The sequence below is a fragment of the Bos javanicus genome, chromosome 2, assembly GCF_032452875.1.
Source record: "Bos javanicus breed banteng chromosome 2, ARS-OSU_banteng_1.0, whole genome shotgun sequence".
NCBI lineage: Eukaryota > Metazoa > Chordata > Mammalia > Artiodactyla > Bovidae > Bos > Bos javanicus.
In genome coordinates, this window is record NC_083869.1 from 93,921,877 (window position 1) to 93,937,701 (window position 15,825).

At 39.2% G+C, this 15,825-nt stretch overlaps 1 protein-coding gene across 2 annotated transcripts in view; it reads left to right on the plus strand.

Annotated features, from left to right (window-relative positions):
* The window catches only part of PARD3B (par-3 family cell polarity regulator beta), a 1,151,446-nt gene that overhangs the window by 1,039,875 nt on the left and 95,746 nt on the right, over nucleotides 1-15,825 (plus strand). Inside the window, exon 22 of one of the 2 annotated variants that reach the window (XM_061382248.1) lies at nucleotides 499-2,965. The exons of the other annotated variant lie outside the window; for it this stretch is intronic. Within the exon in view, the coding sequence (XP_061238232.1) occupies nucleotides 499-552 (54 nt within the window). The 3' untranslated portion in view covers nucleotides 553-2,965. Of the gene's footprint in view, nucleotides 1-498; nucleotides 2,966-15,825 lie in introns of those variants that run through there. 2 annotated transcript variants of the gene reach the window in all.

The window sequence follows — 15,825 nt, forward strand, 5'->3', positions numbered from 1 at the left end:
GAGCCAGCTCATTAGAAAAGACCCTGATGCTGGGGAAGATTGAAGACAGGCACAGAAGAGGACAACAGAGGATGATATGGTTGGAAGGTATCACCAACTCAATAGACATGAGTTTGAGCAAGCACCACTCAGAAAACTCAGCAGTGGCCACAGGACTGGAAAAGTGGTGAAGGACAGGGAAGCCTGGTGTGCTGCAAGCATAGGGTTGCAAAGAGTTGGACACGACTGAGTAGCTGAAAAACCACAAAACTTTTATTTGGTGGTAACTCTGTGCCAAAGTTGACTTGACTCTGAGGAATTAAGAGTTGTGTCTGATGGGAAAGGCAGATAGGAAGCATGATTTCAGACATTATGGGATGTTTAGGAGTAATTGTACAGGGAAAGATTTACAGGTGAATGCATGGTAAAGAGAGATTAACCAAGAATGAAGAGGCTAGATGCTTTTATCCTATAAAACTTCCCAGTGTGTGTTTAACCCTTCCTTTTGTCTGCATTTAGGGCACTGTGCCTCCAAGTAAGCTCCTCCGAATGTCCTTTGAAACGTCTGCTTAGTTGCTCAGTCAAGTCCGTCTCTTTGCAACTCTGTGGACTGTAGCCCCCGAGGATCCTCCGTCCATGGGGATTCTTCAGGCATGAATACTGGAGTGGGTTGCCATGTCCTCCTCCAGGGGATCTTCCCAACCCAGGGATTGACCAGGTCTCCCACATTGCAGTTGGATTCTTTACCATCTGAGCCAACAGGGAAACCCTTGTAATGTCTAAGCAGATATAAAGTGGCTTGTGTGATATTTCACAATCATACTTTTCTATGGACCCAACCTCTCATTTTAAGGATTTGAGTGTTTGTGCATCATGTTTGTCCCAGTTACTGACTGAGATCTTCCCTAGAGGGTAGATTTTCTGTGTGTTACAACTTATTAGATGTTCATAAAACCAGTTAGTCACAACTGACATTTTCAAAGATTTGGAGTAGAATAGAATATTTCAGAGGAATGGCATATTTACTACCGTAAATATGAGTATTGGTGGATGGAAATTTTGTTTCACAGCCAGTGTGCACACATACATGTATGTGCTGGGTCATGATGTAAAGTAGACTTCTTCCTATGGGTCATGATTTTTTAAAGGCTGAAAAACTCTAGTCTAGACTTTAAGTTCCGTATCTGGTTGGTTTGCCATTTCATTTATAATAACTCATATAGTATTTGTTTCAGACTAGGGGCTCAAGAATTTTTTTGAGTAAATATTGTTGAATACATCCTACCACATAATTTAAGGCACAATTTTTTCTTCTGGATTATATCCATAGTATTATACTATGTATAGATAATGATGGATATGTACAGTTTGCATATACATTAATTAATTTACTTTAGCAGCTGATGTAGCTCTTAAATGGACATTTTAAGAGTTTAAATTATACAACCAGATCAGGTGAATATAGTTGCCATTGTTGTCGTTGTCCAGTTGCCAAGTCATGTCCAACTCTTCGCGACCCCGTGAAGTGCAGCATGCCACTTCCCTGTCCCTCACCATCTCCCAGAGTTTTCTCAAGTTCCTGTCTACTGCATCAGACATAGTCGGCATACTCTAGCTTTTTTTTGTTTTCCAAAAATGACTGTTTTTTCTTTTACATCAAAAAAAGTTTCATTATAAATATAATCCACGCTCACTATAAAAAAAAGTAGATAATTGTTAAAAAAAAAAGGGCTACAACAGAAATTTCAGTCACCTTTAGTTGACCACACAATAAGTGAACACTGTTTTGGAGGACTTTCTTTTGTATACGCACATACACACACACACACACACAAATACACGTACCCATGCATCTCACATATAGTAATTATATTGGAATCCTACTGAATGTACTGTTACTTAAACTACTTTTTTCACTTTTTATTAGATGGTAAGCATTTCTCATGCCATTAAATACTCTTCAAAAATATGAATTTAATGCTTAATGCACAGTATTTTCTAGAAGGGACTTTCCTGGTGGCTCAGATGGTAAAGAATCTGCCTGGAATTTTCTAGAAAGGATATTCCATAACTGAGTAATCACTATTGTTGTTGGATGTTTAAATTATTTTTATCATTTCTTATATAGGTAATAATGTACAAATTAGCTTTCTAAATAAATCTCTGCATCCTTATGTTATTGTTTTGGTATCATAAATCAATATATTTGTTATTTAATATAAGGCTATGAAAAAAAATTTAATTGATCCAAATAACCCAGCTTGCCCTTAGAAAAGTTACTAAATTTATATTCTTATTAACAGCATAATTATTAATACATCCAACACATATTATTGCTCCATCTTATATAGGTTTCATAGCAGCCCTATTAAAACTGAGTGTTTTCATTTATCTTTTTATCAACTTGATAGGAAATATCAAGTACTTTGTTTTCGTTAAATTACAACTGAAATTGAGCAATTCATGTGTTTATTGGCCATATAAATTTCTTCTTTTCTATGAATTTTTCATTTTTCCATTACAACATTTTCCTTTTTTGCTCGAGTTGTAAATGTTCTTTGCTATCAAAAATTATTGAGAATTTTTTTCCACATTTATCAGTAGTCTATTAACTTTATGATACTTTAAAGAGAGAAATGTTTTCATTTTTATGTAAACAAGTCAGAGACTTTTATTAGTTTTTTCAAATGGCATTTTAAATATCAGATCAATATGGTCATGTGATTTTTTCTTTTTCTATTAATGTGATGATTAATATTAATAGAGTTTCTAATATTGAATAGCCCTTGCAGTTGTGAAAAAGTAAATCTACATTCCTATGCTGTCTGTTTTATTCTTTTAAGACAGAGCCGGGCATGAGTTGCTAGTCTTTTATTTGTGATTTTGTATATATATAATTGTAAGTGAAATTGATATCTAAGGTTTTGTGTTTTTTCCTAACTCTAATAGCTTTAAATAAAAGGGATATATTACCTTTATAAAATAATTTGAGTGGCTTTTTATGTTTCTATGCTTTGTAACAATTTCTGTAGTCTAGGAATTATTTCTTTTTTAAGATTTAAAATAACTAATCCATAAAGCCATCTAACCTGATACTTTTTTGTGGATAATTCTGTGACCCCTTTTCCAGTCATTCCCATAGATGGAGATCTTTAGGAAAGGAGATGTTTCCTCCTTTACTGAAGTTTGGAAAGTTGCTATCTTTTTTCTATTAAATTATTTCATTGATATTTTCAAACTTTTAATACATTTTATGTTTTTACCACTTAATATATTTAATAATCTTGTTTTTATGCTCTAATATATTTATTTCTTCATTAACTTATTATTTCTCTTTCCTTAAGAAAGGATAAAGCAAACTTTTAAAATTACTAAGCTTATCTTTTTCAGTCACTTTTTAGTTGTGGTCAGTAACAATATAATTTAAGGCAGTGAGTTCACTTTTTAATTTAGTTCAGTGAACTTCCAGAAGTGTTAGTATCAAATATTCTTTTTATTTCTTTCCTAGGTAATCTGAAATTTAAAATTCTTCTTTGATCAAGAGTGATTTATAAGATCACTATTTTAAATTTTAATAATTTAGGGTTTTTTCCATCTGAACTTTTATTAATATTTGGTTTTAATACTTGATAGTCAAGGACAGTGACTTCTGAAATTTCTGGCATTTATTGAAAGTTGGCAAAATATATGTTACTTTTGTTATTTAAAGATTTAATTAAATTAAAACCATTTTTCTATAAGTGAAAGTGAAGTCGCTCAGTCGTGTCCAACTCTTTGTGACCTGTGGACCATAGCCCACCAAGCTCATCCGTCCATGGGATTCTCCAGGCAAGAATACTGGAGTAGGTTGCCATTTCCTTCTCTAGGGCATCTTCCCAACCCAGGGATCGGACCCAGGTCTCCCACATTGCAGGCAGGTGCTTTAACGTCTGCACCACCAGGGAAGCCCTTAAATACAAGAATACAGTCTCTCAGAAAACTTCCTATAGAGACACAGAACTTCAGATCCAAGTACTAACATCAAAGATTTCAAAGGGAGGAAAGGAAGCCAGGTTAAAAGAAGAAGGGGGAGGAGGCGGGAGAGGTGTGCGAAAGGGGTGGTCTTACAGACATCTCCTGCCGCCTGCACATACCCAGGCATTATAGGACTTTTCCCTGGGCCTCCAGAGAAGGGAGGACTGGAATTCCGCCCTACCAGAAATCAGACCAGACCAGAACCAGAATTCGAGCTCTCTGCCAAGAGGAGGTGATCAGTCTCCAATCCTCAGCTCAGGCTGAGGGCCCTTCGACCAGATTCCTGCGTCCAGGACTGGGGGACTAGAAAAACGGGGAAGGATAGGAAGGGTTAAGGAGAGGAAAGAGAGAGGCAAGGGGAGAGAGGTCAATAAAGTCTCTTGTTCCTTACCGGTCGGGGCACTCTGGCCAGTTGTCCGCATCAGGAGGAGACCAGGGACAAAAGGGTCCCAGTTGTGGCCACTGGGTGTGGTCCATTGGCAGGCAAGCTGGCCCCTGAGTACCCCAAGTGGTCAGGATGTCAGTCTCAGCAAAGAAGAGTCCCCACCAGAGTTGCCATTTGTTGCAGGAAGGCGGACGCCTTCCAGGGCCTGAAACTGGGCTCTTGTCTAACACTCAGAAATGAACTGTCTGAGGAGACACATGTGCTGACAAGCAAGAGATTTTATTGGGAAAGGGCACCCAGGTGGAGAGCAATAGGGTAAAGGCAGCCTGGAGAAGTGTTAATTATTTAATAAATGTTTATTGAATGCCTAATATATTCCAAGACTTCCCTGGGGGCTCAAACGGTAAAGTGTCTGCCTATAATGCAGGAGACCTGGGCTCAATCCCTGAGTCAGGAAGATCTCCTGGAGAAGGAAATGGCAACCCACTCTAGTATTCTTGCCTGGAAAATCCCATGGACAGAGGAGCCTAGTAGGCTACAGTCCATGGGGTCGCAAAGAGTTGGACATGACTGAGCGACTTCACTTTTTTAATATATTTCAAGCACTGTTAAGGTGCTGGATATACAGCAGAAAGGAAAGCGGACAAAGTCCCTGACTTGGGGTTCAGTTCAGTTCAGTTCGGTCGCTCAGTCGTGTCCGACTCTTTGCGACCCCATGAATCACAGCACACCAGGCCTCCCTGTCCATCACCAGCTCCCGGAGTTCACTGAGACTCACGTCCATCGAGTCAGTGATGCCATCCAGCCATCTCATCCTCTGTTGTCCCCTTCTCCTTCTGCCCCCAATCCCTCCCAGCATCAGAGTCTTTTCCAATGAGTCAGCTCTTCACATGAGGTGGCCAAAGTACTGGAGTTTCAGCTTTAGCATCATTCCTTCCAAAGAAATCCCAGGGCTGATCTCCTTCAAAATGGACTGGTTGAATCTCCTTGCAGTCCAAGGGACCTCTCAAGAGTCTTCTCCAACACCACAGTTCAAAAGCATCAATTCTTTGGCGCTCAGCCTTCTTCACAGTCCAACTCGCATATCCATACATGACCACTGGAAAAACCATAGCCTTGACTAGACGGACCTTTGTTGGCAAAGTAATGTCTCTGCTTTTGAATATGCTACCTAGGTTGGTCATAACTTTCCTTCCAAGGAGTAAGCATCTTTTAATTTCATGGCTGCAGTCACCACCTGCAGTGATTTTGGAGCCATGATCTTCGTTTTCTGAATGTTGAACTTTAAGCCAACTTTTTCACTCTCCACTTTCATCAAGAGGCTTTTTAGTTCCTCTTCACTTTCTGCCATAAGGGTGGTATCATCTGCATATCTGAGGTTATTGATATTTCTCCCAGGAATCTTGATTCCAGCTTGTGCTTCCTCCAGCCCAGCGTTTCTCATGATGTACTCTGCATATAAGTTAAATAAGCAGGATGACAATATACAGCCTTGACCTACTCCTTTTCCTATTTGGAACCAGTCTGTTGGGGTACTTGCATTTTAATATATATGTATCACTGTATCCTTAAATGTAAGGCAGCATAATTGTTATACACACAATAAATTTTATGACAGAAATAAATTCTTATATAAATTTAATATAAGAAAACAGAAAAAGAGACTACCACCACATTAAATGTAAATCCTATACTATGCTTGGAAAAATGTGGTAAAATAATCTTATGAATTACATTGTTTCTGACATTGCATATATTTATTTAACATCTTCTTGATCTGTCAAAGATAACCATTGGGTGAAAGTCCCTATTTACTATCTATTACTGAAACTTTCAGTTTTTTGGTTTTTTTTTTAGGTCTGTCTCTTGTAAAATGTTTACTTGTGGTGTTTCATTCTAAGGCTTTCTCTTCCTAAGAAATGTTTAGCTTATTTATGTGTTATCATAACTGGCTTTCTTATTCTTTCTGTTATTTTTAAACTTTGTGCTTTGTATACCTTTTTCTGGTTCCCTTTCTTTAGTTGTATTTTCTTTGATTATTTTATTTAATAATTTTAATCATACTGACTTTATAAAGACATTTTTAGCCTAGTTTCTCTATCAACATCAAAGATGAAATCATCTCTATTGAGTTCCTTCCAGGTCAAAGGAACAAGGTAAAATGACTATGTGTTATCACAAATTTCCCTCACACTTTTTTAACCTGTTGTATTTTAGATCTACTCATATTCTAAAGAAAAATGTATATCTTCTTTTTAATATTTTGTATGGGGTATGTTTCCTATCATCCAGAGACTACATTCCAAGTCTAATGGTAGTCCTTCTTTGCTTTAACAATTCCATAATTGAGTTCTTTATCTTGACTCACCTGCTTACCTTTTTGAGTAATTTTAATTTTACTTCAAGAGGCATGCATAATATATTTTGAATTCTGGAAATCTGATAATGTCATTTATATATAAATCTCAACACCCAATGCCTGCTGTTTTGAAGTGTATAATAAATGTTTGTTGACTCAATAACATATCTGCTTCCCAAGGAAGCAAATAACATATCTGCTTTTTTTTCCCTTAAAATTCCATTGTCTTTTGATTTTTAATATTGGTGAAAAAGAGATCTGAGGCTGACCTGATTTTTCTTCTTTGCAAGTAACCTGTTTTTTCTATCTGGATCTTATGGGATGCTTTCCTTATTCATCATATTCAAAATTTTCATCTGAATTTCTCTGGATATTGGCCTCTTGTCTTTGCCTGGTTTTTAATTGAGTCCTTTCTGTTAACAGCTTCATGTTGATTTATTTCTGTTTTCTTAGTAGAAAGAGTGAATGTTGTACCTTAAAGGAGATGAGTGAAGTTCCCTTGCTTGGTGAGGGGGAGCTAACTAATGTAAATTCATACATGCTATTGAGAGATGAGATAACTTGAAGTGACTGGAAGTGAACCAAAATCCTGACCAATACCTAGAGGAGAACTTGGCTTCCGCTTAGTTTCTCAGATGGTTTTGCTGAAATCCTTGGGCAGAGGATCAGCTTTCTGTGCCCCTGGTCTGCTCACCCAGCCCTGTCGTCCTGTATTACCTGTGGCTGTGTCCGACTTTCATCCTCATACCATTGCCCATCTAGTCAGGAGAGTATCTTTTATCTCTTGGACTTTTTGTTCCCCCTGCTGTTTCCACTTCAAGAATCCTGGGCTCTCCGGATGTGCTATTTGAGAAGACATGTTTGTTTTCTAATACATTTTGTTTGCTCTAATACATCTTTTTTTTGTTTGTTTGTTTTACTTCATTAACTTACTATTTCCTTTCCTTAGAAGGGATAAAGCAAACTTTAAGAGAAAATCCATATTGGTCTCCCCATCAGCCCCATAACCTCTCCTGCTGAGCCCTGGGGCAAGTTTAATCTATTTTATGTGCCTTTGGTCATTCCAGCAGGAATCTGGGATACCAGTAGTAAATTCTGTCTCATTGCCATTGAATCCCAAACTCAATACCCATTGTAATGCTTGAATTTCTCCAGAAGAAGGAATTTCTAAATGATGAATCAGAGCAAGACCCAGGACAGTTTTACTGCAGTGCGAAGGCCACTTTCCTAGCATAGCTTTTTCTTATTCACACACAGAAAATTCACACACAATGCACATCTAGTGGTACAAGTGGAAAATATGGCTTTTTTCCTCTCTTATATTGTTGACTCCTAATTTTTCTTTAAATGGTTGTGCACAAGTGTGACATGGTATAAAACTTCTAAATTGGTTTCCTTACTGTTTGGAAGAAAAAAACCTCTGCAAAATGTAGTAACAAAGCTGATTTTCTAGTTGCACATCCATGTAACTCCAGTGAGACTAAGTTGAAAAAGCCATAGAAACTTAGAGGGTTGAGTTATTGTGGATTTTTTATTTACATTGAAGATGTGAAAAATAATTAGAGTGCAATGCTAGGTATTATGTATATGCAGTTACCTGAGAATATATAAAAGTTTCATTTTCTACATTAAACTGCATTGTTATAATTCTTTAAAATGAAAAACAAAGTTCCCTCCACAGACCTAAAGTTACTGGTCCTTATTTACAGTTACTTTCTTCACAATAAAGATACTGGTTGCATGACTTCAGTAGTTCCTAGATTGAGTGTTATCCTAATAAAGAGCTGCATTTATGGTACAGGAGAAGATCCTCATTATGGGTTTAAAATGGTGGACGTGAGACTCAGCACTATTGAAGACTTGTCCCTTTTCACATTGAACTAACATTCACCCTTCATTTCGGTGACAGTTTCATCCAACTTCAAAAAATGCTTGGCCAACTCCCAGCCCCTTTACCTGTGCAAGTGTGGTTATTTGTTTCTCTACAGGTCCTTGATTTGTGACCACTCTCAAGAAGGTAGAGGAAAGTCTGTAGAATTATTTTTCAAAAGTACTCAGAATTGGGTCAGTCCTACTCTGACTTTTATGACCTCCTTTCTTTTGGGATCTGGGACTCCACCGATCCATGAATATCAGATTTCCATTGAGTCTAATGTCTCTGGTATCCCTAGAAGCCTAGGGTTTCGGTGCCTATCAGAAATCCCTGACCTGGATTGGTTACCCCTTTGAACTTGACACCAACTTGCCGACCTGTCAGACAATCTTGAACATAGGTTAGTCTAATCTCTCTTTTCCACTCAGAGTCATCTTCATATGTCTGTCCCCACGTGTACTCATTGCTACACCTGAGTGTTGGTTGTAGGGTTGTGGTTGTGGTTATGTGCTTCTACCCACCCTAACGCAGCTGTCTCTGGTCTGGCCCATTCAACTGATGTCCATGTATCTGGTGGTGCCAGCATCTTGACTTCAAAATTAGAAGGGTTGGTGGATACAAAGCTCATTCCAACATTGTAAGGTAGAGTGCTATGAAAAGTGGTTGATATTTATGACTTCTTTTCCTAAAATGGTAATGTGGTAAAATTTACCAATTTCCTAAATTGGCAAATGTGTGCATCCAGAATATGCCAGTCAGAAAGCCGGCAGGACCTCTCAGGCTGCGATTCCATACATGTGTTTCCCCATCTTGATAGCAAGCTCAACTTTGATGTCAAACTGTTCATCTGTCTGTGGCACTTACTGCCTAACCATATTTCCATTCTTAACTTGGAAACAATATGATAGATGCCACATTCCACATTGCTACCTTTTTTAGTTCTAGGGAGGAAAATAATGGAAAATGCTCAATTAATTGACATGAGAAAATTTAAACTTAAAAAAGTCCCTCTGAGTTTTGGCTTGGTGCTTTGTCTTTAATGATTATTGCATTTTTTTCTAGTTTAACATTCTTGAGTTCTGCAAACCCAAAGCACAACTTCACTGGTTTGATTTCCTATTCTTTAGAAATATCATCTAGGGGTAGCACGGAGTAGGGGATGCATCAATAATGAGAAGTGATTCTAAAATAATTTGAAATGATTTCTCTATTCATACGTCCACACCCCCTTTCCAAGTAAATCTCAGTCAGGGATACAAGTGGTGATTGAGACTCCATTATCTTCCAAGATAGTGAAGAAGTCAAACAAAAGATTTGCAGCTCTAAATAAAATAGCACAAGTGTAGGACCATCACTAGACATGCAAGTGTAACTACAATGAAAATTATCTTAAACAAATCAGTTCCCAGGACGACATTCAATTCTTTTGATAAATACGCCTGATACAATGAAGTACAGCTTCCAGAAAGATAATGGAGCAGATAATTAATCTATTTGGAAATATAAACACACACACTCATACACACACACTCACACACACATACACACACTGCAGGGAGACAAGGACTGTTGGTTAGCAAAATCTTGTCGGAACAACCTAAATGTCCTTCTCTAGAAGTGTGTGTAGCCTCAGACAAGGGGAAAAAAAATAGAAAAGACATTTTTGACTGCAGTAACGTTTTTGATTCTGTGGTGTAAGGCCAAAATCAATAAAGGACAAAAGAGCCAAGCTCTCACTTCTTTTACATATGTGGGCGGTGTTTGGGAGTGCTGGTAAACAAGTCATCAATGTTTCAGTTTCAGTTGTCTACAGCACACCAAATGGGGCTTCCCAGGTGGTCCGGCAGTAAAGAATCTGCCTGCCAAGGCAGGAGGCGCAAGACACACGGGTTCGATCCCTGGGTTGGGAAGATCCTCTAGAGAAGGAAATGGCAACCCACTCCAATATTTTTGCCTGGCAAGTCCCATGGACAGAGGAGCCTGGCAGACTTTGTGATCATGGGATCACAAAGAGTCAGACACGACCGAGAGCACGCACACACATGCATACCAAGTAGTCTTCTCTCTAGGGATAACTGATCAGTTAAAGAAGGGGCTGTTCAGGTTCCTTCTGCCATATAAAGCCTTCCAGAGTTCCATCATTAAACCCTTCTTGTTTCTGCTTCTGTGTGAGGGCAGATGCTGGACGTACCTTTCATCCCAGTCTGTCTCAACCTCCTCCTCCACGTGCCTCCTTCCACTGTCAGCACCCCACCCCACTGCCACTGTGGTGGTGACTCCAAACCTGACCAAATGCTCGCTGAACTCTGTACCATTTCTCTCAAGAAAAGGAGGAGGATCAAGACACTTTCATCGTCATGTTAAGAGCAACACAGAAGTTTCCCCATATGTGAAGTCCAGTTCCCTCTATTACAAGATGAAGCATAGGCCTCATCTCACTACCCTTTCCAAGTAACTGACAGCTGCGTGATGTAGTCAGAGATGGGTTGGCAGCTTCTGAGTGGGAATGTCTCATGGTTCACAGTAAAAAGAAATTTTCAGTCAAACTAAAATAGCCAGTGACTACAGTCACCAGCCAATGGTCTACCCAGGTGATCTGGAAGACAGGTTCCATACTGCGCCCATTAGCCATCCTATAGGAAGTTGTGCTCCCATTTTAAATATCTGCACCATCACAATAACTCTTGTGAGGCCTTCCCCCGTTGCCCCAGCCATGTCACCTTTTCCCTGGTGGTGCTTTCTATATCAGGAAGTAAAATGTAACTATGTCCTACCTGGTGCCGTCACACAGCTTAGTTAAGAACTTGTGGATTTTTGAACCCCACATCTTGCCCAGCCTCACACTGAGGGCCCTGCTGCCCCTAGACAAATGCTTGCCAGGTTGAATTCTCAATGACCCAACTGGAAAAACAGGCAGGGTCATCGAGTCATCTCTAAACACAAGGTACAGACCTTCTGACACCTGTCCTGTGCTCTCACCTCCAGCTTCTTCTCTCCATGTCAGAGATAACACAAACCTAAATATTCAACAAATTAGCATAATGAGGAATTCCAGCTCATGGGTCACTACTAACATCTTTTGCCACAAAAGTTAACTTGGTGAGTGCTCTTAACAATGTTCCAAGCAGCTACCTGACATGCAGGCAATTACACCCATAGGATGAGCACCTCATTCAAGTCTTTTTATAGATGAAATCAGTGTATGTTCATGGATTTTGAAATAATAGATATGGATAAGGTGGCACGACCTCACTTGAGTATGAAAAAAATTAACTTCCAACACATTTTAATGCAAATGTTACCTTTGTAAGTGGATGACCTGAAAAGAAAAAGTGTTTCCATAGTAACCTAAGGGAACACATAACCTGTTTATGATAACTTCTCCATGAAGAGAGCCAGGCGTGGATTGGGGATATGCTTTGATGTCTGCTGGAAAAAAATAACTGACAGCCTTGTGTGAGTGAATGGTTAGATTTCACTTTATTTTCAGTTAATTTAGAAAATAAACTTTCATAATGAACTGCTGAAATACACACTTGAAACAACCAGATGATCTGTCAAGATATTTTCTAAAATGTAATTTGTCATAGGTGACAGCTGAGGCATCAGTTTAAGAGGACCAGATTAGGAATGAGGACTTCGGTCCTTCCCGTCCCACTCGTCTCTTTTTACCTGTGCTCTTGTGTTCTTCCCTAGGAATCACTGAGGTCTTTTCAAGCTCTTAGATCTCTTCCTTTTTTCTTTTTCCTCATTTTTTACCTCCAAAAATGTTATGTAAAAGCCACCCTTCTGGAATTAAAATCCTATGCTGAGAGGATATCACAGAAAAGGATCATATTGATTATACTTCACTTTGTCTACTGCCATGGCTGTTGGAGTTGGTGGCTTTTGGGAAGTGCCATTAGCTGGAAGTGAGTCTGACATGCGCAAGACACTGTATGCTTATATTCCCTTCTTCTTACAGATGTAACATCTACTTAAAGGCTTGTCTATAGGAGATTTTTTTTTTTTTTTGAGGGTGATTAGGGAACAGATGCATACAGTTTTAAGAAGTATTTCTTTGAAGAGCCATTGTTGAGCTGGCTCACTGACAGGTCCATGCCCATGGGCTCTGGTGTGGACCTGGGGCAGAGGCCCTGGCTACAATTACCCATCTGGTATCCATCTGGTCACATAAATGAAAGATAATACCAGATCACAGAGAAGCCATACCAACTGCCAACTCAGTATAAGCAGGCAAAGAAAGGTGCCACCCAACTGTGCTGTGAAGAGTAAGAAATGCTGTCCATAGGGTCTGCACATTTCCACCCCAAGATGGAAAAGAACAGCACGCAAGAGCCTCTGGAATGGAAATGCTGCATACATCTCATTTACAGCTGCCACTTATTAAACATTCCACCAGGTTCTCTCTGCAACATTAAGTTGCTAGTGGAATTTGGGAGAAAAGGTATTCTAATATACTTGAGACCTGCCTTTTGCTGCCCACGTCCATACACAACAGGGTTAACAGGACTTGAGGACTTCTAAATGAGGAGTTAGTACCAGCTTCAAAAGGGCATTGATTTCACTTCAATGTAATGCCACTTTGCCGTAGTCAAAGATTTTGTGCTTGCTGTAAAATGATTTCAACATTTATCGATTCATTACTTTCTCCTTATTTTTTCCCCCTTTTTCCTGACTTTGTCTGCTTGCCTCCAGAATACAGTGTGCTCTGGTTATTACAGTGGCTAATAGTTGAGAATCTGTCTATCGATATAACCATCAGAGATATGCCGTCCTCAGATAGCACCCTCCCACCCAGTGGAGCTACAAATGGAAATGCTGTTTCAAGATGGGAGCGGGGAACGGTGTACTTGCCTATGAGGCTGATCATCCACAGTCACCTTTCCTGTTCACTCACTCCACTTGCTCTGCAGTACTGGTCCCTGTCTTACTCTTTTTTTCCTTTTAACTTTTATTTGTTTGGCTGCTTTGGGTCTCAGTTGTGGCATGTGGATCTTTCCTTGCATCATGTGGGATCTCTCTCTATTGTGGCATAGGCTCAGTAGTTGTGGCAGGTAGGCTGAGTTGCTCTATGACATGTGGGATCTTAGTTCCCTGATGAGGGATCAAGCCTGCATCCCCTGCACTGGAAGACAGAGTCTTAACTACTGGACCACCAGGGAAGTCCCCATCACCACCACCACCTTGCTCTTTCTCTATGTAAATATCAGCTGTGACCAAATAGAGTAAGAATTTAGTGACCTTACAATCACCTAGACAACAGCAACGCATTCTCTTGTCTTTTCTATGCATTAAAAGGGTTATCTTCATAATAACATATACATGGTAGTTTATATGTTGTTGTTCAGCTGCTAAGTCATGTCCAACTTTTGCGACCCCATGAGCTATAGCACACCAGACTTCCCTGTCCTCCACTATCTCCTCGAGTTTGCTCAAGTTCATGTCCATTGAGTCCATGATGCTATAGTTTATATACTGCCATATATTTTGAAGTACATAATCACACACTCTTACCTCTGAATAATCTATTGAAGACAGGAACCCATTTCTACAGAAGAGAAAACTGAGGCTAAAAGAAGTTACATAGATTGCTTATGATCACATCATTAAGTGTGAACCCAGATCATCTGTCCCAAAGTCTAAAACTCTTCCACTTGGATTAAGGTTTTGGTTTTATTTTTTTATGTCTCTAAATTTGTCTTCCCTCTTTACATAAGGAAATATTAACTCCATAAGGATCATTGCAATTTCCCAAAATATGAGGCAGCCAGAATCAGAGCTAGAGATTCTGAGTAGAACAAAAACTCCCACCCTGTGGGTAGCTAGAAGGATGAGAGCTAAGTTGAATCTCTTTCTTTCATAAACTCCTTCAAAACGTTTCACATACTTCCACTGAGAGATGAAGCAAAGGGAAAGTCTCTTCCTGGATTGGCCACACAGAAACTCATACTGACCAATTCAAGAAGATGAAGTGGGGAAGAAAGAAAGAAAGGTTATAATTTAGAAGCACAGATTACCTGGCTGAGAATTGTTGTAAAGTAATTAAATCATACAGGATCACTAGGAAAGTGCCAGGATGAGGTGAATGAACGATAGGATGTCAAAGGAAAGAGGTTATGATTCCAAAGATGAGATTTCAATATTGACATCTACCTTGACCTGTGCACAAAGCCAAAATGAACTTAAACCTGACTCCATGTGGAAGAAGTAAATTGCATACTCTGAAAGAAGATAGAATATTGTAAATTCACTTGCTTTTCCTCCTCTAACTTATGAGACTCAAGTTCTTTTACCATAATTTATATTAATTAGTCTTTCCACTTAAATCAAGAGGGAAACTACAAATGTAGCCATCCCTGGTCTGCTCCTCATTAGAGACAATTAAGAGTTAGAAGAACAAAAACACATCATAGGATTAATGATAAGAAAAACCACCCAGAGAGAGAAACACGAAGCAGGAAATAATCTTACAGAGCTGAATAAAAGAAACTGATAGCCTTCAAGAACAACCGCTCTTCCAACTAAGGTCTAAATGGGGTCGAAAGAAGAATCATTGAGTCATGTTAGCCTCCCCTGCTGTATTTTCCTCTGTGTTTTTCCTCCCTCCTGTCATGTTGCATTTATTAATAAATGTTCTCGCTCTCTAAATCCAATTCATTAGTTTCCCTCCATGCATAAGAGGTACGTCATTACTGATGAGAGAAAAAGAAGTACAAAGCTCATCAGCCTTGGTAAATTTCAGCCTTACACATTATTGTCATGGAAGCTTTATCCCAGCATTCAGCTGGGGCACAAAGACACAGGAGAGGGACTGGATATGAGGGGGCCTCACACCACTCGCAGAGTCCTGCTGCTTACATCATTTTATACTTTCCCAAAGCGGGAAGGAGGAGATTGGGGAACATTTAATTGCCTTATAAACTGATTGACAAATTGGTGATCTGATGCATATGGATGATCTTTTTAGTGCAATGGCTCAGAAGCCGCTAGCAGAGATCATCAGAAGCTATGATTTGCACACCCTCCACAGGGTTATTACAGAGAAGCGGAAGGATGGGTTGATTATTATCTTTCCTTCTTTCTGTGCTTTTTTTTTTCCCCTCAAATGTTTTCTTCACCTCCAGGGAAATGCATTCTAGCAGCATGAGCACCACTATTAATCAACACTTGCAGCAATAATCAGTGAGTGAAAAATGGTGACCAGAATCCGAG